Consider the following 22,001-nt stretch of genomic DNA (forward strand, 5'->3'; position numbering starts at 1 on the left):
TGCACAGTTTAAGCTTACAGACCAAGAAACACTCCACTTCTGAAGAAGAAACAATGGAGAGGTGTAGAACCCAAAGTTACCATCATCACAGGGGTGAGAGTGTCATGCTGTCAGGAAGGACTCATGAAGAAATAAAAGGCATGTGAAGATTCTGAAAGAAAACCGATCAGCATCAAAACTTGATCTGGGCCATTGCTGTGTCTTCCAACATAATAACGACCCAAAACATACGTCGGTCCTTGTGAGGAACTACCTCCAGAAGACCATTAAATCTGGAGAAACTTGAGAGAATTACCAAAGAATGGACTGGGATTGACAAGACAATATAAGAAGGCAATAAAAAAATCCAAAATAAATTTAGGATGTTTGGAAAGGCTGTCTAATAATAATAATAATAATAATAATAATAATTCCTTGCTCTGTTTAACAGCATGGAAATACTTACATTTTCATCTATATGCCTGTGTGTGACACAGAAGATAAGTATAATGGGTACCTTTTAACGTTTTTCTCTACAATGCAAATATGAGCATAATTTCATACAAAGAGAAGCCATGAAACACATATAGAAGAAGAATTTTATTCAGTGTTAATACAATAAATATACAAAACTCAAACTACTGGTCATGCGATTGTAGGTGAAACCTTAAAATTGCACAAACAATTAGAGCAGATAGTCTACCATTTGTAAACCGTACAAAACATACACACATCCCTTCATATTTCATCTCAAAAACATTGATATATATTAATATATATAAAATTTAAGAGATGTGGATCAGCATTTTAATTTTCATTGTTTCTCTACCACAATTCATGACTCTAAAGCACAGCTTGAAGCCACAGTCGGTCTACAGTACAACGCACAGTTCACATTGCATTGCAGCTTCATGTTTATATTAAAACTAACAGCAAAAACTGGAAGTGTAATTCAGCCTGATGCTTCTTAACTGTACTGGCCCAAATTAAGCCAGTGTGTAGGGAGAAAAAAAACTTAAAGAAATACAGAAAAGGCAAGAAGGAACCCACAGCCAGACTGTCCTGCACACACATTAAAATTTAAAGGCCCAACTCCCTCCATCTACACACCACACACACACACACACACACACAGCAAAATCAAGGAAAGTGCTTTGCAGTTTGAATAACACATAGAAAGACAGATTCAAAGACATTTTAGCAGGTGGAATTGTATTGTTAAATCTGATCACAAAAACGAGAGAGTAAAAGAACAGATGTGGTTGTAGTTTTGCTGGACTTCCATAAAATTAAGAATACGCAAGTGTCACAACACAACATCAATGTACTGGCCCCTTTTGTCAAATTTAAGTCACTTTTATTGTGATTATAACATACTGATACTGATTTACAAGACATACTTAAAACCAGAGGCCTGTCAAATTTTGTACAATCTTGTATAATATTTAACCTCGTCATGCAAGCGGAGAGCATCCTGAGTAAAGCTGAGGTAAATCTCCAGCACTGAAGGGAAGCTAGAGACGAATTACACTTTCCTTGCTGATAAATCGTGCAGCTGTATGTATGGAGTAGTGGCTCTCTTTAGGAAAGGACACAAAATGGTAGGCTTCAGGTGAAAATCAAGCTGACTCAGCTAATGCAATAAAAAAAGCAAGTTAAGCATCTAGACTACTGAGCAGGAAGGCCTGAGGGCACTGTTAGAAGTATCTGTACCAACTGCCAACGTCAGAGAAAGAACCCCAAGTCCAGATTTAAAATGCGACTTGCTTTTGCAGAATGACAACTGCTGTCTGCTTTGATGGCAAAACAGTGCCATCAATCTGTGAGCACAATCTACTTCTGTCCATCCCTGTACTGACGACGCAGACTATAAACGATGGCGTAGCCACTGTGATGTTGCCCACTGCTTTGTGAACTCTGAGTTTTGAAACTTGATTGTTAGCACTTCCACAGCGCCAAAGCTGGATTTGGAGCCAGAAGTGACCATATTTGGATGAAAGGGTGGAGTGGCTGATGTTAGAGAGCAAATAAAGTTGTCGAGGCTCAACCCGTTTCTTGTTTAAAGCTACAAACACGTTAATCTAATGGCTACACTTGGAGATTTTACATTGGGAATCTATGGGGGCTGACTCGCGTTTGGAGCGTTTTTGGCACTTCGGTGTGTTTCGGCCCCGGAAGTTGCCGTTTGCCTAAAATTGAAGGGTTAATTTTTTTATTTCTTGCTTCATTCTAATTGTAATATTTCATTAATGACAGAAATATCTTCCTTCTGTTATTCTACAGTCTCCACCGGTGAGTGTTGATACTTGGGTAGGTAAGATTTCAGATGTGATATCACTTTAAGGAATTTCAGGCTACATACTTTTTACATACCCAATTCTAAATCGAGCGAAGAGAGTAGAAAGCAAAGCAGCGGAGTGGAATGCACAGCATTCATCTTCAGCAGTATACAGTTACTCCATTGGGGGTCAGCAGTGTTAAGCCATGCACTCATGAAAGAAGAAAGCACCGAAACAGATCAAATAATGCTGCTTTAACTCAAAGATAACTTCTTTTTGCCAGATAAATAAATAAATTCAGAAACAGAAAGTGGTGATTAGGTTGATAAACACACAGAAAGCAAGCATCTGTTCATGGTGAGAAATGCCCAGGTAACTTCAGACAGTCGGTTCAGCTACATTAGAATCTGCCTGAAGACGAGCAGGCCTCGAGGACAGCAACAACATTTAAAAAAGGCACACAAACCTTCATTTAATTGGCCATACACCCACACAAACCCTGAAATCCACACAGAGACAATAAAGTTGAGCACTCTGGTTAAAGGACTCCTAGAGTGCACGATGTTGCAGGAGCAGGTAGACTGGGACCAGAGAGCCTGTTTGAAGGTTGAGAGGCTACAGATTGTAGATGAGTGGATGTTCAGCTGTAGCGCCCCCACAAAAACCCCTTCAGTAGTGTCAGAAAGATGGGGAGGGGGGCTGTAACTTGTTCAAACAAGGCAGTTATAAGTGGAAGCTGGATACAGAGGAGGGTCAGATGAGCGAGCTCTCTGCTTCAGACTTGCTCCTTGAAGGCTCCTTGTGCAGCCCTGGAAGCAGCATTAGCCGTGGCCGTTTGTACCGTTTTGTTAGACATGACGCCCGTGGCAAATTCCTGCTGTGCCTTCTCAAAACTGGCACCGGTGGTGCGGTACATCCCATGGACCTGAGGGGAGAAGGAAAGGGGGACAAGAGGGCAAAATTAGGGCCTGAAGAGTCTGTAACAGACATCACTCAGATATCTTATAGGCTGACTGTGCATTTACCTTTTTGAACATGATGAGAGACAGGACAGCCAGAGCGGTAAAGAGAGCAGCAACGAGGATCATTATAATGCCCACTGGGATGCTTTTATTCAGGCCAGTCAAAGCTGAGATCCACCCGCTAGGGATAAGAAAATCATTAACACACAACAACAACGTGACAACTAACCAGTCTCACTACCATCTCAATCCTCTGAGAGAACTACTTGTTTAAAATGCTGTAGTTTACTTGGGTGAAGTCACACACCAGGAGCACTCAAACTACAGAGAGTAAAGCAAAGACCTGGCCTCCACACTACCTAGACCTAAAGGATGTGCCACCATAGACACTTACAGTGGCACAACAGGGACCTAGACAGTGTTATCCATGTGGCATGCTGTAGCTGTTCACTGTAAATACTCATTAGACTAAATGTATATTCTAATAAATTTTTTTTAAATGGTTCTTAACTAATGCAGGATTTCCTCCTGCTTTCCTCCTAAAAGCAAAACAAAAACTGCAAGAAAAAAAAAAAAAAAAAGATCTGTTCACTTTATTTAAAAAAAAAAAAAGACAAGAAGTTCAATATCTAATTAACACAAATATAGAAATATTTCAGACTTGGTCTTAATCATCGCATTAACTGATCAGTTCATGAGGTCTACGATATAGAGTACTGATACTTTTCTCAGTACAATACTACGACCAAAATCTAGACTAAATGCAAAGCCAACCACCTCACTAAGTAACCCCAGATGTGTCTTTGTAACATCTGTCTTACCTAAAAATGTCATAAAAATACAGTGCTATGGAAATTTATTTTACGTCGTATTATCTTACCTGGCTCCCCAGCCAGCGATGCCAATAGACTGGATGACATAGATGCCAATCTGACAGACGTAAATGAAGAAGAAAATAAAGAACCTGAACGAGCTGTCGATCCTGTAGAAAGATGAAAGTGGAGGATATGAAGAGCACAGTGGGCACAGGAGGGTCATCGTGATTGTTGTACTTGTGGACACAATTTTGGATCATGTTGTTTACCTGAATGCAGCATAAAGCGGTCTGTACCAACAGACAAAAGAACACGGTGTGAAAAGCAGAAGCCAGAGGATCGACAAGCCAAAGTCCACACCTCGGTTTCCATCCACAGCAAACCAGGAGAGGCAGGCGATCAGGTTTGCAAGCAGAGTCCCAGTGTGCACTGAAAGGTCAAGAGAGAGAGAAAAAAAAATACAGTAAATATGTGGAGGGGGACTTCGGCTTAAGTGTGACAGTGTGCCAGCCCTGCTGTTTAAGTGTACATGCCAAAACATGGAAAATAAGCTGAAGGAGAAGTGTCCAATCAAGTCCTACCAAATCAAGCCTTGGATGGAAGAGGAGGAAACACTGAAACTTAATATTTAAACATGTAACACAGTGCAGGACTGGAAACAACATACGCACACACACGCGCACATAGTTAATAATTCATTACCATTTGCTCTCGAGGGCCTAACAGTGTCTGCAACGTTAAAGGTATTACACATTCACTGAGTCAGTTTGACTGCAGGGATTTTACAGCACAGTGTGAAATATGACAATAGCCCGCTAGCTGACATAGCAGTGGTACCGAGACCCTTCACCTGAGCTTGAAAAAGATACAGCCGGTTGATTTAAAAATCCAAGTCTTTGTACTTATTAGTAAAAACGACTGAATTCTGTAAACCAGCCTTATAACAAATCATATGACCAAGCTGCTTCATCAGGTTGCAAGACTGCGGCACGTGCATTTGTCATGTGGCTACTGAATTCTACTTGAAGTCTTGATTCCACCCCTCACATACACCAACAGACAGTATTTTTCACCATCAGGAGCTGTGAGGTTTTGACTCGGGGAGTTGGTGGATTAAACTACTCAGGACTGCTTTAAATGAGTCATCTGAAACAGCAGATTATCAGCTCATTAACAATTTCATTATTTCAGCAGATGTGGTTCTACGTGTTTGCACGTATGAACGTAGTTTAGAATGCAGTTTGCTAAAAAAGTTTGCTAGTATTAGCTGATAATTTAGCACAAATGTTTAATGCAAACAAGGCCACTTCATTGGCCAGTGCAGAATCAATGGGTGATCTCACAGTGTCTAAGTCCATCTTTTACATACAGTCTGTGGGGAACATGCATAAAACTATGTATGCAAGCAGGAATAAAAATGCAGATGCTATCTTTTTATCAGATACGTATGTTTATAGTCATTTCGACTCCTTTCTTTAGTTGTAAATGGATATACACACCCTCTCTTGTCATTTTGCACAAAAAAAAAAAAAAAAGAAAAGAAAAAAAGGAACTAAAGAGCATGAGTAATCTGAGCTGCAGTGGCCGTCCCTGTAAGTACAAGTAGGCCACAGGTGATGCACTACTTATAGCCTAGCTCTGAAATCCAGAGGATGAAAAACTCCAGACTTGGTACAAGACAGCAAATTTCTTCTGTCAATTTTAAGAAAAAGTTTACTTACACATCCAGAGGTAGTACATGATTTTGACTGTCTTCTGAAACTCTACGGGAATGTCTACAGTAATATCGTGGTAGAAACACGGAGCCACAGGAAACCTCTCTGGGAGAGGAGGCCAGTTGTTTTTCCTGCCTACAATAGCAGAAAAAAAAAATCAAAGTCAAGCTTGTGAGTTACTTCATCATCTTTTTGAAAGTGTCGCTCAGGTTTTACGTGCTGCTCTTCTGTCAGATGACAGTTAGCAGTTACTAAGTGCAAATACTGATTCCCGCTTATTTTTTGTGTGCATGACAATTAACATTTAAATTAACGTGTAGTCATTGCTTGGCATATAATGAGCCATTCTGTGCATTTACAAGCGTCATCATTATCTGTAATGCTTTGCTATGACAGCACTGATCTGTGGCTGTGTTGTGATGACATACTAACCCCCAGATACATTGATTGACTGCATCTCTCGCTCCCGGCGGTCCAGCTCTGCAGCCTTATTTTCCAGCTCTTCCTGTCTCCTTAGCAGCTCAGCAGCTGCCTGCGACTGCTCCTGCAAACACACACAAACAAATGTCAACACATTGGAAAAAGTACACAAACTTTTTGGCCAATTACTTTCCCCCTCCCTGCTCACTAGAAATGCTCTATTTCTACTTTTGGAATAAATCCAATTCTCTGCAGAGACAGCACCAGCAGGAGAACAGACATCATAACAACACATTCCCCAGAGTCTGCTTCACAAACGAGATGCTCAATCTCAAGTTATTTCCTCCACCAACCACGATTTCCCTCTGACTCTGTGTCTACTTCTGCTACAAAGGCCAATCACAGATAGAGGCGGTCTCCCGCAGAGCCACTTTTCTGTCCACAAACTCAGTGTGAAATCAGCCGTGGTGTTAATACATTTTCTCTCAGTCTCTGCTGGTGTTGCTGGACTAAAACAATAGATGCACCACAGTCTGCTTACTCATGGTGACACGTAACGCTCTCACCTCAGTTCCAATAGCTTTGGTAACTCAATCAGCATTTCTTTGTGTAAAAATAAGAATGCCTTTGTATAATCTGAAAAGAAAGTGGCAGAAACTACAGCAGCAGCTGTAAGCATAGCCAAAAGTTCTACTGAAATAACTGCTGTTATTTGGCTGTATACCATCAACACATATACCTGTGGTTGAGCTTGTGAGTAGGCTGGGGGCTCCTCTGTGGGTTTCATGATGGCTGGCTGAGTGCTGACAGCAGGGCCCATAGTCTTGGGGGCCGTACTTGCAGGTGTCTATAAAGTACACATGGTTATAGGAATCATGTAGTTTTGTTCTAACTGCTAATGATGTGACCTCACGGTTAATCAGAGGTTTGTAATGCAATACTCAAAACACAAGCCAAAGAAAATGTCAAATATGGTACAACTAAATCTCATATTTTATTAGAGCATTAATAAAGAAGCACAGCAAAAAAAATAGAAAATAAATAAAATAAATGAAAGCAACAAACGGTGAAGAGCACATGTATGAAAAAAAAAGTACAATACAAATTTGTGAAATTGATGAGGTTGTACTGTAGAGAGAGAGAAGCCTGTGTAAGCTCTTAAGAGAAACAAAAATGTTTGAGCCAAGCTAAGCAGTGCTACAATATCCATGCTCAAAATTCTAGTGCCCAACCTTTTGCAGCCCTATAACAACATCTTTTCAAGGCCATTTCTTCTCAAAGCTTCAAAATGCTAAATTGACCACAATACTTCAGTCTCTTGGCTTCCAAACTTTTTATTGAAACAGTCTTCTTACTGCCCTTTGTCACTGATAAAGTTGCTTCTCAGATGGATTCAGTCAAATAACATTTAGATGGCTGAAAATGATTGCACTGACACAGTCACATATCTTGCGACTGCTGAAAGCGATCTTGAATTCCAAGGTGGGAACCACTGCTCAATGTTAGGATTTAGTCTTATGTAACTGCATGTGTGTATGTGCTAAGATATGTACAGTTAGAAGGCACAAAACAACGATGGCTCCTCCTGTAGGCAGTGAAGCTATCGAAGAATGGCTGAGCCTGTTGGGCTGCACGGGTAAAGGCTTAATAATCGGGGTCTTGCCAATGGACCCTAACCCAAGGTCTGAAGGATTCCTAGTATTCCTCTCCTGGGGAAGATAACAGAGGTCCCAACTTTCTTACCCATCGCCATCTTTTGAATACTTTGCTACTGGAGACCCCTCCAGGGGCAAGTCAAAACTCCACCTCAATAAGGTGGCAATTCTTAGAGTGGAAGCTTTCAGGACACATGTCTTGGTGGCTTTAGGAGCTGAGCATGTGAACCACGTGATCACTTTATGTTCTAGCAGTTGCCTATATATACAGACTGTGGGCAGCGACTCATAACAAGACTACAGCTACAGACAAGAGAAAGAAAAACAAACAAATAAACAAAAAAAACAAACAAAAAATTTCTGGACTCATCTCTAGAGACAGGGTGAGATTAGTCATTTGGAAGAGGCTCAGAGTCGAACCAATACTGGGATGGATATTTCTCAGCATTTAGATAAGGTGTTCTGGCCATGTCTAGCTGAAACAACAGGGCAGTGACATCAGCAACAAAGAGAGGTCCGGTTTGCCTGGTCTGTACCCACGACCAATAACATAGCTAAGTGCATAGAATACATGTCTGAACTATACAAAACTGTAATTGTATATTCCATTATTAGCTTGGGACCCATTAATATGATGAAATATTTTATTTAAAAAACAAACAAAACTAAAGCATAAACTGAGACTGAATAATAATCAGCTGCTCTTTTCTGACTGAAGAGTGTGGCATTTTACAGATAAATCACAACTCTTTGTTGTCACACTTGTCTGCCTTGGCGGACAGATGTGGGATTTATTAGTCTTTTATTCTGCTGAATATAATTTTAAAGGATTGTGACTTTCACATGATGTATTACAAAGCTGGAAAAATAAGTAAAACTTTAGGCTCAAATACCTACTGAGTAATTCTGGTGGACCTACCTGATCTTTAACCTCACTGCTACTAAATGCAAACATCCAAGTACTCACTGATTTGCCATCTGCAAAGGGATTGTACTCCTCTAACCCTGGAGGAGACGTCTGTCTCACTTGTGTCACTGATGGATCCTAAAAAAAAGGAAGAAAAAAGGATTCAAAGGGAATGCTTTACATGAGATAAATGTAATTGAGTAATACTATAAAGCAATACATTTTGTTTGATCTGTCTTGTCTTTGTGTTTCAACCAGGGATAGCAGTAGAAATCCCTACAGAGTAAAACCCTCCATTATTCTGCTGAGATCCAGGCCAAAGCTCTCTGTATTCAAAATGCAACAGGCCTATAATTCAATACTGGCAAAGACAAGATGATTCCAATAATTTTCACGAGAACGTCGTTATAAATAGCCAAGACCACGAGTTTCTTGAGCTGCTCTGGCAGCCAAAGACCGAAATAAAAAGACATACTTTGGTTATGCTTTGTGCTCCTAAACTGCTAAAGCACTCCATGCTTCTTTTAACTACAGTCCTAATTTGCCAGACTGACATATCAAAACTACTTTCAAAATAAAGCAAGCCACTACTTTATATTCTACCTCCATTTGCATGCAAAACTCCTTTTTCCTGTCGGTGTCAGCTAAGCTACACTGTCATACATCTCTTTTGATAATAAGCTCACCATCAGCTGCCGTCAGTCACGCACGAATTTCAAATTGTTGCTCAAGATTAACATCTAATCCGTACAGTCTGAAGTGCTGTCCTTATCCCGTCTCAGTGCAGTCCTCTCCGTCTCTCTGACTCTTAAATTTCTACTGCGCCCCCCCCCCCCACACACACACCTTGTCACCAGACCAGGAGCATAAATATTTCAGGGCCTGTCGTGTTTAAAATTTAACGCTGCACTAGTGCGCGGCTGGACAAACACACTGCAGATTCACCGAAGTCTTCATTTTGAAACCTCCAGCTCTGGAGTTCCTGCTCCAGAACCTTTAAAAAAAACAAACAACAACCCCCCTACCCCCCCACCCCCCCACCCCCCCAAAAAAACAAGGACAATCAGCAAACGTGTGTTCACCATGATCTTTATTAAAGTGCAGGATTCAAAAAAGGTGCACAGTTCAACCACCTGAGGACACCATATCTAAGACTTCAACTCTCTGTGGTTTCTACTCATTTCACATTTGATTAAGCTACAAACCTTACAAAGTGAGCTCTTAGCTGCCTTACAAAGTTTTTTTTATTCGCTAACATAGAGCCTAATGTCTGAGCCCACATCCAGAGAAATAGGCCAAAACAGCCTCAACAATCTGATGCATGACTGCGAGTGATGAAGCTTAGTAGGAAAGGAGCCAACGAGTACCCTGGAACCACATGTCACCATATGATTTCATGAACTATTGAACATAGCTCAGAGAAGGGAAAAAGCTCCCATTATCCTGAGGCAAGGCAGCCAGAGCCAACACATGACAGAGAAGTGGGAGGACAGCAGGGCTTCAGCACTCGTGTTAGTATGTTAATGAACCCAATTAATTATTCACTCTCCTTGCGTCTGTGTGGTCAGCCTGTACCATCTTCCCATCAACGCTGGGTTCTTTTAAGTCTGTGCAATGAATCAAACCAACTAAAATAGATTTTTTAAATGTGGTATTCTCTGACAACCCCCCCCCCAAAAAAACAAACAAAAAACACACATGCTTTCCTTGTACTGTGTAGAACCGAACAGGCACAGATATATCACAATTAACAAATACATTGGCTGCGGTTAAAGAACCACAGGTCTAATTCTGGATTAGTCTGATTCTGACTCAGAAAATTAGATCTGTTATTTATGACAAAAGGCTGATCTATTTAGTTCAGCTGTATGCTCTGTTTTATACTGCTAAATATCAGCAGCAGTGTGCTGTGGCTACTGAGAGGAAGTTAACAGCAAACTACCAACAAATGAGATGACCCGTATAAAAAACTGTGGCTTTGGCTTCTCTTTTTGTTGTTATAACACTTGCAGGGAAGTATTTACTGCATTTACAGTAGAACAAGGTGTTGTCATCTATCAATTACTGCTATTTTACTTCCTGTTTCTTACCAGCAACATAACACACGTTGTGTGTGTGTGTGTGTGTGTGTGTATACGTGTGTACAATATTGACTCTTAGACTGAGCTTAAATTAAGCATACTGTAAATAAATTACAGGATTACTACAAATACGTGGGTTCAACCACTAGTTTAACATCAAACAGAAGACACCATAATGTGCATTTTGTAAATTATCCTCATTTAAAGAGCATAATTTATAATGTTCTTTGAATGAGCAATGATATTTGAGGGCTTCTAGTTTCCAAATATGAAGATTTGCTCATGTTATTTGTTGTGTATGACAAAAAAAAGTTGATTTTAAGCTTTTGATGGACATAACAAGCACACTGAAGATGTTACTGCTGATTTCAAGAAACTCAAAATGACGTCCAGATGAACAGAATCGACTTTTGGAGATCTAAATGACAGTCCATTTATTTATCTTTTAAGCATTTCATAGAAAATACTAAAAACAGCATTAAATGTTTAGATTCTCAATCAACTGCTAAGGAAATAAACCCAGTTTGGCTGGTTGATGTTAAACAAACAAACAAACAAACACTTCTTTAGCTTATTCTTGGCATGCTCCAATCAAACAATCAATGTTAAAACAATCAATGTGGTCTTAATGAAACTGAGGGAAGCACCTCGTGATTATTTTAATTATTAAATAGTCTTATGTTTTTGGTCCATTAATGTTAGAAATTTCAGAAAATAGCAAAACTTGATTGTTTTGATGAGTACACCTGATATGAGCGGAGGAGGATAGGCCTGGAAATACCAAGGAGCACATGATCACATGAATGCTTTCATTATGACACAACACTGTGTGAGCGTAAACACAAGACTTCTTCAGTCAGACGTCTAAATAAAGACAACAGCACAATAAAGGCAAGGGAAAGGATGTTTGTCTCTGTTTTTACGTTCCTACACAGCATTACATGATCAGGTGATCAGTTTTTAACATTATCGTCTCCAGGTTGGCAAGTTAAGTCAATCACTCTAACGTAATGTCGAACATAAAAGAAACAATACGCAACATCTGAGCATAAGTTGTTTAACCAGGTCGTAAATGTGAGGAAATATGTCGAACAGGTGGGAATTTAAAGGGATGGGGGATAATTATAACAGAACCCAGCGACCCAACCTGCTTCAGTTTGAATCAGAGCCAACACCTGGAAGCATAGCCTCATATCTTTTAATGTAATGTCACTTCTGCCAGTCAGAGTGCGGCAACATTAAGTGACAGTTCAACTGAAACCGAGCAGCAGGAGGACGGGAGGGTTTTGGCAGCAGCTAATTTAAAGTCGCCTTATCAGAGCAGGTTTATTCAAACCAACCCCATGCCAGTCTTTCCTAGCCACGCAGTCTTAATGTAAAATGATACGGCAGCTAAAGTTAAAGTGGCTAATGTAGGCTGTTAAGGTTACCTGAAACGGGTTGCTGAAGTCCGGGTCCGCGAAAGGGTTGCTGTCGAAATCTGACATTGTCCAAATAGGACGACTTATTCCGCTAAATGTGTCTTAAGGCTAATATTTATAGCCAAAGTCGGCGCAGACAGTTACAAAAGACCAACTGTTTCGAACAAATTGTAATAGAAAAGACAAGGGCTGAAGTCAAACGTCAGACTGTCCAGGTGGGGGATTGGTCACCAGCAGCGGAACACACGTGACATAACGAGACGTCAGGCGGAAGTAGGGAAACGTCAAAAAAAAAAAAAAAAAAATCCAAAAAGTAATTTTTTTTAAAAATAATGTTTTATTTAGAAATAATTTAACGCTTTACTCACACTCATTTTTACATTTTGTCATAGAATTGTGACATTTTATCTCCGATTAAATGTCAGGTCGTACATCGACTTATCTACGTAAAATGAAAGAATTAAAAATATCCCAAAGTTATTTTAAAAAATAATATTATTACTTGGAAAATATTTGATTTATTTTTTTATACCCGCACTCATTTAGACTTTTTGTCATACTTTATTACACTTAAAGTGTAAAAATAAAGTATGACAACAATAGCACAAACTTCAGGAAAACTCACTTTTCTTGAAAATATCCTGGTCTTGACAAAAATGTTGCTGTTTTGACCTTGTGGACTTTATCGTGATACTTTGGCTATTCAACATTGTGGCAACATCTATTTTTTGGCCGAGTCTCTTCTAGTTGCCATAGATCTATGAGCTCTCTGCCTCTGAATCCCTGTCATGTGACGCTCACTTGTCCAACTCACACTTCCGCTACTGCGTGTAAAAAGTTGGGTGATACATTAAAGAAGTTTTTGCAGGAACTTTAGCGTCAACATTAAGTTAACATTATCACCAACTTTATGAACATTTCATAGCTCGTAAGAAAAGGCGAGTAAGTTTTCTTTGTCGGCCGTTTGCCTTAAAGCTCAGCATGTCAACAGGAGTCTCATACAACGACCAAGGAGGAGCGGAGGCTGCGGTGGAAGCGGGTCAAGAGAGCGCCCCGACCTCCTCGAGCACCGGAGCTGCCTTCGGACTGTTCAGCGCCGACTTTAAAAAGTAAGCTAGCTCAGCATGTGTTCCGTTTCTCGTCACGGTGGTTGTTTTTTGGCACAGCTGGGTTGTTTTTGTTGAACTCCATATGGCTAACTTCCAGTTTCGTAGTCTTGAAAAGAGGCCAGTAGCATCCACAGGCAGGGCAATGGTGGCAAATGACAGCCCCCTGTCTCTTCTGCAGTAAGCAAAGTTGAGCGATAAAATGGCAAGACGTGGCTTGGACGTGTTTGTGATTGTGATCACTGAGTTTTCCTTTTTCTGGTTGGTTTTTCCAGTTGCTTTGCACCTTTCTGTGTGCTCAGGGTGTACTTGTATTGCCTGTTTTTTGCTGTTGTTGTTTTTTTTCCATCTCGTGGTTGTTTTTCATATTGTAGTGTACACTTTTTGTCACGTTTTGTCATTTTTGCGATCATTTTTTTTACTATCTCCACCTGATTACTTTGTATTTTACTGCGATTATGAATTTTGGTGGCTCTTTTGTGTATTCATCTCTGTCCGCTTTGTGATTGTTTGGGTTAGTTCAGTAAGGCTCCAGTCATTGCAATCACTGCACAGGGAGAGCTTGATAAAATATCAACTGCAGTGGCTTCATCACAGAATCTTCAGATACCGGTATTTATTGTGAAACAGCAGAAAGTGCTTGCATGTTTTTAAGCGGATGCTACACACTTCACTGTTAAAAGGGACGCAATCCTCCCCACTGGGTGGTTATAGTGGAACACCTGATCGTTGGACTTCTCTTCCAAATCTTTCAAAAGGTTTTACCAGTTTAAAGCACTTTAAGATGAGAGCTGCTGTGAATTTGCTGGCTATAAATGAACAAGCGCTGGGACACTCGTGTAGTCCTGTTCCTGCAGGTGGATTGCGCTGACCCTATTACACAGTGGTCAAAAGGCTTAAAGAAAATGTCGAAAACTTCATTTTTTTATGCTCATTAAAGCTGCTGTTATCCAGCTCTAAGCAAGTAAAGGAATCCTTGGAAAGATAAGTTTGTTGTATTTCTTGTCTGTACTTTATTCACCTCTTTCTGTCTCAACCTTTATAAAACTGTAGTGTATGCGAATATTTCCATGTTTGATCTACAATTCAGTTTACTGCTGTATTAGCTACTTTTTTTTTTAAAACCAATGTTTTCCAAATGTCATACTGGGCCTATTGACTTGTCAACAAGTAAGATGGTCTTTTACTTATATCGTTGATCTTTGTTGGATCAGTTTTGTGCTGCATAACGCTTAGTTTATACTTCTGCTGTAAATCTATCTAGAGCCTATGATGTAGCCCACATAAGTGCCCCATACATTTGCATGTGCTGAGAGTAAATGATCAAATATGGAATGATGATAAAATGAAAAGTTTCAAAATGTATTTTTATCATGAGAATTTCTTTGTTTTCTTGGCAGAAAAAAGCACAATAACTAGCAAAACATAATATACCACCAAAAAAAGGAAATAAATACTGGACCCTGAATTTGAGAGTCAGTACATTTCTTTCTAAGACCAGCAAATGGAGAAATGCTAATAAGTTGCCTTCATAAGCTTTTGTTGCTCATGTATTTTAAGTTCCATGTCTGCATTCTACCACTAGAGGGCAGCCAATAACCAGTTTAATCATCTTTTGACTTTGGAAATTTCTTGCAAATTCTGTGACTATGCATCTCAGTTGTTCTAGTGTAACAATCTGTGTTTGAAGGTACATAAACAGGGTACCAGATTCTCTGGTCTAGATTTGACTGCAGTACTTAAAATCTGAGGAGCTCTAACTTGATTTAGACTTATGCATTAAGCCTATGTCCCTGCGACGTAACCGGAAACCCCTCTTAACCATACACTGCATCTACTGTGCTTCAGTAAATTTCCTACTAAAGCATAATTCAGGCCTTAGTCTGTTAGTAAGTTTTATACATTCATAAAAGTTTTGTGTCACAGTTCAGCTTCTGATTTGATTTTAAGCGTTTCCTGCAGGAACCGTCCTCATGTATCCTTTTGCTTTTCATCACTGATGCAGATCTTGGTTTTCCGAAATGTTTCTTATTAAGTTGAAATAAACCTTAACACTGTCTCACATGATCATCTACCCAGTTGGGGGAGGTTTGGTCATGTGTTTGGCCACCTCAGGGCCAAGCTGAGGGACCAGAAGAATATGCAAGGGTTTAAATGATCCTTCTGTTTGTATGTCTGTCAGACACAATGCACAATGACCAAGTCTGTGAATCCAAAATGCATTTTGTGCTAGTGCCAATATCTGTGTCTCATATTAGTGCTGCACGCAAGGCTTGTCAACTTCACCATGTCCATGCTTGGAGAATACATTGCATATTTGTTCATTAATGTTTTAATAGCTGAGGATATATTTAGAGTCAGTTCTTTTAAAATTGGATCAAATTTGGAAGTTTAGTTAAAATTGCTGAATGTGTGTTGCACGTGATGAGAGATGCAACTTTGCTCTAATATGTTCTAGTGTTTAAAGGGCGCTTGTTTCTGTTTGAGAGCTCTGTGCTAGGGTTCAACAAATCATAGAAACATAAGGCTAATTTATTATCTGAGACCAAAGAGATGTCTCACTGTGGCCGAGCGGTTTGGTTGTATATACTTATTGTATTTCTCTGTGTTGAAAGCAGTCACAAAAAAATAAAAGGAGCGATGGATTTAAATGGAATTATACTATTTTCACTTCCCTAATCTTGGGAAGTGCTGGAAGATTGAATTTTGTATTTGAGGCTGGTTGTGCATGTTAAATTGTTATTTGGTATTTCCAGACTACTGGCATTAGTCAGGAGTCATGCAAATTTAGGCTTGCTACTCTTTTTTTGTATTGCTGCCGCCAGTTTATCCCTGAATCAGCTGATAATTCCCACTTGCAAAATATTTTTTTTTACAGTTCTTCTTTTATTACTGCTGTTCCAGTATTGTAGACTAGTCTTGCTTTTCCCAACCTGTTGATAATGTGGATCATAATATTTTAACAACCTTGCATCGTAGATTTAACTTCAGGGTGATTCCACGTAAAATAACCAAATGTGAAAAAAGTTCACATCTGATCTCCTCAGGGTCAGCTGTTTATTCTTCCCAGTAACTTCAGCTCACAGTAGAAAACGGTACCATCATATTATGAATATTTTCCGAGTTGCAGGCAGTTGAAATTTAGTGCTTTTAAATTTTGCCAGCATTTTTCAGCCCCTTTGACATAAACTATGATATGTCACATGATATTGATGCTAAAGTTTGGTCATAGCAAAAACAAAACAAAATCATGATTTTGCTTTTAGGTTGGGACCATTGGTGTGGGTGTGTAATTGAACTGGTTACAACTGCTGACGACAGATTAAATGTGCTTTACAGGTTTGAAAATTTCACCGGAAGAGCTCCTGTTCTTACGAAGTTATGATGGCTCAAAAATGCTGCAAATGCTGCAAAATTTGGCACCCATTTAGTAACCACCTTTTTTTTTTTTAGATCTGGCACTTCGGACTCTTTTCCGTGTTAGTTTAAATTGATGATGATTGAGTGCCAAGAAATATTTTCACCATGAAAATATTTTATTTTCTAATTTTATACAAGTTATTTTCTATACACATCATAAGGTCTGTGATCAGATTTCTGCAAAAAGGAGAGACTACATAATAAAATGTGTTTGCGTTCACATATTACAACACAGCATTAAATGAGATGGATACACATGTGGCCTGTTTGTGATAAATATTCATTAGGAGACTGCCATGGGTGTATTATATTCTAATCAATCTCAGCAGTGATGGGGAAAAAAGATTTGAAAAGCTAATAATCAGCCACACGTGATGCAGCTCTTCTTCTTTCTTTTTTTTAACCTATTTGAGTTGTTTAGGTTTTCAGTGTAAACAGAAAAAAATTGGATGCTATGTTTTTTTTTTTTTTGTTTGTTTGTTTGTTTGTTTTAAAAAGGAAAGAAAATTGGATATTGCTGTCGCTACCAAACACAGATTTGTTCCGCTCATGTGCAAATATGTACTATTGTACTTAGTGCTCACTGAAGCCTGGATTATACTCTGTTGTGGACACATACAGCTGGTGACCCGACAGCCAAGTAGTGATTGCTGTTTTATACTTTTCATGTTCACGGGTCCACTTGGGTCCCTGTGTTGTGAATTTCGTCCACAGAGAATTTATATTACAATGCACCAACCAAGCATGTGCCCAGGCGGCGGATTACAAAGAACTATAAAGGGAATAACTTTTTGGCCGTTAGGTCTCCTGCTGTCTGTGTTCTGCAACAGAGTATATTTAAATGGTTACTATAGATGGTGTAAAGGATCAATTTAGCTTAAAGTGTAGCAAGCACACACTTTAATTGTGCATTCTTTTTGTGACCATCGTGTGGTCGCGATACCTGTGTTTGCAAAAAGATGTCTGGTCCCACAAAAGTGTAGGAAGGTTGACTTTGTAAACAAGGATGGGCTCAGTTACTCATTGTAGTTTCTACTAAATTCAGCAGTAAGTTGACTGTGGAAATTATCCACATTATGCTCACTGGCTAACAACCTGTCAATCAGAAGTCCCCAGCCAATGAGAGCGTGATTTCAGTCAGATTCATCCATGGCTTGTTTCAAAACACAGAAGATGGCAACAGTGAAAATGCTCACCTTGAGACTTTAGAACAGGACTTCAACATGGTAGCTATGTCCTTGTCCTTTTTACTTTCTATCATGTTACTCAAGAAAATCTTTTGGAGGAGGGAGCTTTGGATATACCTGCCAAAATAATCCTCTGTCATATCGCGTGTGATGAATGTGATACTGTGTAGAGCAAAAACGTTTCCCAATTTGCGCCAATGTTGCTTACAAAACATTTCAAAATCGAGTCATTACTCAGTCAGGCCCTCATGTTACTCATCTACTCCGGAATAAAGTCCACATTTCTCCCTCTTCAAAACCCTGTTGTACCATTCACATCTTCGGGAGTATTTCCTGACATTCAGCTCGGTGCTGTTATCTTTGATGTCGGCCTGTCCTGTTGGCATTGTCAGTAAAACTTGGCAGGCGCATGTGCTCTAAGTGGTGCCAATTTAAAGTAGATTATTGTGCAGTGGTGGTGATGAAAAGTAGCTCAGTGTTTACCTACCAGAGATAAGGCCCTCCTTTTTCCTCTAGAGGGAAGTGACCATAGTCACACAGAGGCAGAGTCACATACACAACCAGGAGCCAGGTGAGACAGCTTTCCATATGAAAGTCAGCATTTTTCAGAATAGAGGAGTAACAGTTTAATATAGTAATGGCTAATTAGCCAAGTAAGCGGTCATTACCCTCAGGCATAAGGATGACTTGCCATTAGTGAGCTGACGGGGCATCTTGTGACTTTTTTTTTCTCCCTTTGCCCAACAGAAGAGGAAGGGAGTACCGGTGAATGACAGTGACAAAGCAGTGGAGCCTGTGCTGTTTTTCCACAGTTCCTAGCTTTGACAGTTATGAACTGGACAAGAAGACAGCTGTAAATAAAGCCAAGAGAACTTGGGAGTACACCCTGAAGGAAAGTAATTACCACAGCTCTCTTTGGTCCGTGGAAATTCAGTCAGCCGTGGTTTTGTGGACTCTGTTCTTTAGACAGCTAACACACGCACAGACACCACTGAATGGACTGCAGCGGTATGGACGCTGGTTTCTCTTCTTTGCGCTCGGAGGCAGCAGGAGCCATGAGGACAGTGTTGGTGTCTGCTGAGAACTTACAGCTTACTCTGAAGCCTGAGCTCAGTCAGGAAGAACAGTCACTCACACACACCAACAGTAGCCCTAAGGACTCACACAAAGCCGGGTACTGTAGTAAGACAACACAGGTTATTGTTTTCTTGTAACATCTGACAGCTAAATATATGCGTTTTCCTTTAAATAACACTGAAATCTTTAGATGTAACTAATAGAGGTAACAAATGTTTAAAATGATGACTATTTGTGGATGGAAACTGAATAATTACAAATTATTCCTTTAGAATTAAGATTATCATATGAAAAAAAGTATGAACAACAGTCATTGAGTTAAGTGCAGTCTTTTTAACTTGGCAATGTTTAAAGTGGATTTAAATAAAATACTGAAAACCTATAATGAATTAAAAGTAAAGCTGTTTTCACTCCTGAATGCTAAAAAATGTCACAGGATCAGGTCTAGTTGTGACCAAAGTTGTAGAAGCGTAGATGCTGTTTTCTTTCCCGTCACCTCTGAACTAGGCCGATGGCTTCCCCTCCCTGAGCTTGGTGCTGTCAGAGGTTTCTTTCTGTTAAAAGGGAGTTCTTCCTTCCCAAAGTTGCACATTCTCACCTTTGGAAAGACTGCTAGGCGTTGGTGAGTTTGATGCCTGGGTGTTACACAGGCGAGTTCAGCATCTCATGGACTTTGTACAAGGGAGCAGTTAAAGACAGTTTAAAGTTTGATCTAAATGTTTGGACAAGTTCACATATCATGGTAGCAGATCTGACATGTCAGTGTTTTTAACGAAATGCTTGTTAACAGCGTAAATTGACAGTTTTTATACCATTTAACAGTGTCACCATTTGTCTATTGCAGTAAGATATAAAGTAAAACCAAGGTTGTTGGGAATTTCTTTAGTTACATTTGCTTCTCAGTGGTGTAAACTGACTGAAGTGATACTGAAGTCATACCAAACAATATCAGATATTACAGATTCACATGCAGTGGAGCTTTTTTCAAATTTAGTTCAATCATTTTGAGGCTCTATATAAAATATTGTTAAGGTTTCAAAGATTTAGTTGCTCTCCTACAAAAACTATTTTTTTTGTTTACAGATTAAGAAACTAAAGTTTGACCTTTTGAGCTTTAGGATATAAAATATAATTGCTCATTTTATCCTATGAGACATCCCATATGGAAAAGAAATAGTAAAAACTTATAAAAGACTTGCATAAGATGTGGCCCACTTCATATAGTGAATCATATAAGGCTTATATGATTTACTCATGAAAGTGGCCACTTTCTCATTACTTTCATATATTGTTTTAGTAAGTATCCAAAACATACAAGTTTCATTTATATAATTTTTCAAGGGATCTTATATCTGTTTTCACTCTTGTATGCTTTTCATACAAGTTTCACACAAGACAGATACAAACTTTATAAGATTTATATATATCTTTTCCATATGGGATTTGTGTGAAATAATTAGCATGTAAATTCCTGAGTTCTAGATAAAGTCTTGACCCTTGACCTTAGACCACCAAATTGTAATAGGTTTTTGCCTAAATTCAATTTGGAGGTTTGTGTTTTTTAAATTCACTTAATGTTTTTAAGACATAGCTTCCTCACAATGGGCTGACCCAAAGCTCATAAACACAATGCATCTGTGTCAGTGATAAATAATGTCATGCATCTGGATTGCAGCTCAAGCGCCATGTTGTTGAGTCACTACTGCTAAATATTGGCAGATTTGATCTTGTCATTAATTCTGACCATTTTGGATAAGCACCAGGTTATTATATACCTAAAATAAAACAGAACATATCTGCACTCCTTATTTTTGTCTGCAGCTTGCTTTCCATCCTGCACAGCATCTCTGTGGAACAAGCATCCTGTTGTGTGGGTTGTTTTTGAGCAACATTGCCTGTTTGAATTAGTCAAGGAATTAATGTGGTGATCATGTGATTGCTGAGTAGCATCATTGTTATGATGCTGTTGTGTTGTTGTTTAGGACACCATTGTTGCTGCATTGTGAGCAGACACCTCATCCATTTACATATTCTTTTGTATTTGTGCCCATGTTATGTACAAGCATGAGTTATGCTTCAAATCTAAAAACTTATAATTCGAAACCCCAGGGGTGTTCCTCCTCTAGCTCAGTAGGTAGAGCAGCTCATCTATTAATTGGAGGGTTGGTGGTTCAATCCCTGTCTGCTCAAAGTGCTTGTCTGCTCTCTAAATAGTGAATCTGTAAAGCACTTTGAGTGCTCAGGTAGAGTAGAAAAGTGCTATATAAGAACCAGTCCATTTACCATTTACGATCTTAACCCGAGGCTGTAACCTTCCAGTCTGCGTCGATCCAACATGTAGTTACGTTTTTCTAGAGGTGTACAAACTGTTAGGCGGATGGTTACTGCTTAAGTTGCAACATAGATTTCCCGCTGAATCATAATTCGGGCATAAGTAAAGCAACTAACCACTGACTACAATAACACCCAGGATGTCTTCTGTCCTCAGGAATGAAGACCTTAAAGAGATGTTGGAGAGCAACAAGGAGTCGCTCAAACTGGAGGCCATGAAGAGAATTGTCGGGGTGAGTGCATCACAGGAATCCACTAAAGCATTTCTTTTAAGTAACTGAGCTGTTTTGTGCTGGTAATAATTTTTTTTTATTGTTTCTTTCTTCTTTTTTTTCTCCAGCTCATTGCCAAGGGCAAAAGTGCCTCTGAGTTGTTTCCTGCTGTGGTGAAGAATGTTGCGAGTAAAAATATTGAGGTATGACACGATTGAGAAATAACGCGCACTACTTCATTTATTTTAATGCAGTTCACTGTTATGATTCATTTCATTCTCACGCAACGCAGCACGTGGCTTCCCAAAGCATGACGCCCAAAGGGGGAACTTACAGAACAATAGTTAGATCCACTGAGAATCTTTTTCTTGCTTTAGACGCATGCATGTGCTTGAGCATTTAAAGTTAGTGTTTCTACAGAACTCAAAGCAAGG

General features: G+C 39.4%; 2 protein-coding genes across 4 annotated transcripts in view; one reads left to right on the top strand and one right to left on the bottom strand.

Moving 5' to 3' along the window:
* Positions 1–566: 566 nt before the first annotated feature.
* LOC146384067 (secretory carrier-associated membrane protein 1-like) lies at positions 567–12,482 on the bottom strand. 2 transcript variants are annotated; one of them, XM_084935820.1, is made up of 9 exons: positions 12,244–12,482; positions 8,793–8,870; positions 6,910–7,017; positions 6,183–6,294; positions 5,757–5,885; positions 4,305–4,464; positions 4,101–4,202; positions 3,284–3,401; positions 567–3,183 (listed from the first exon to the last, which is right to left on the bottom strand). In XM_084935820.1, exons 1-9 carry the CDS (start codon positions 12,298–12,300, stop codon positions 3,034–3,036), a joined length of 1,014 nt encoding a protein of 337 aa, XP_084791946.1. In that variant the 5' UTR covers positions 12,301–12,482; the 3' UTR covers positions 567–3,033. The 2 variants fall into 2 exon arrangements, with proteins under 2 accessions (XP_084791946.1, XP_084791947.1); XM_084935821.1 differs by lacking the exon at positions 12,244–12,482 and adding an exon at positions 9,419–9,526.
* A 558-nt stretch (positions 12,483–13,040) lies between these two features.
* ap3b1a (adaptor related protein complex 3 subunit beta 1a) overlaps positions 13,041–22,001 on the top strand; it is a 57,449-nt gene continuing 48,488 nt past the window's right edge. The window contains exons 1-3 of one of the 2 annotated variants that reach the window (XM_084935824.1): positions 13,041–13,343; positions 21,513–21,588; positions 21,696–21,770. In XM_084935824.1, the coding sequence (XP_084791950.1) occupies positions 13,216–13,343; positions 21,513–21,588; positions 21,696–21,770 (279 nt within the window). In that variant the 5' untranslated portion in view covers positions 13,041–13,215. Of the gene's footprint in view, positions 13,344–17,374; positions 19,122–21,512; positions 21,589–21,695; positions 21,771–22,001 lie in introns of those variants that run through there. The other variant, XM_084935823.1, reaches the window with a different exon arrangement.

The sequence above is a fragment of the Perissodus microlepis genome, chromosome 7, assembly GCF_051167445.1.
Source record: "Perissodus microlepis isolate ML-2025 ecotype Zambia chromosome 7, ASM5116744v1, whole genome shotgun sequence".
Lineage (NCBI taxonomy): Eukaryota > Metazoa > Chordata > Actinopteri > Cichliformes > Cichlidae > Perissodus > Perissodus microlepis.

Excerpts from the sequence above, each read along its gene's own strand:
- LOC146384067 (XM_084935820.1), bottom strand. The coding sequence starts at position 12,300 with ATGTCAGATTTCGACAGCAACCCTTTCGCGGACCCGGACTTCAGCAAC. Across the intron at positions 8,871-12,243 it reads ACTTCAGCAACCCGTTTCAG|GATCCATCAGTGACACAAGT; the intron begins GTAACCTTAACA and ends CCTTTTTTTTAG. Across the intron at positions 7,018-8,792 it reads CCTTTGCAGATGGCAAATCA|ACACCTGCAAGTACGGCCCC; the intron begins GTGAGTACTTGG and ends TGTACTTTATAG.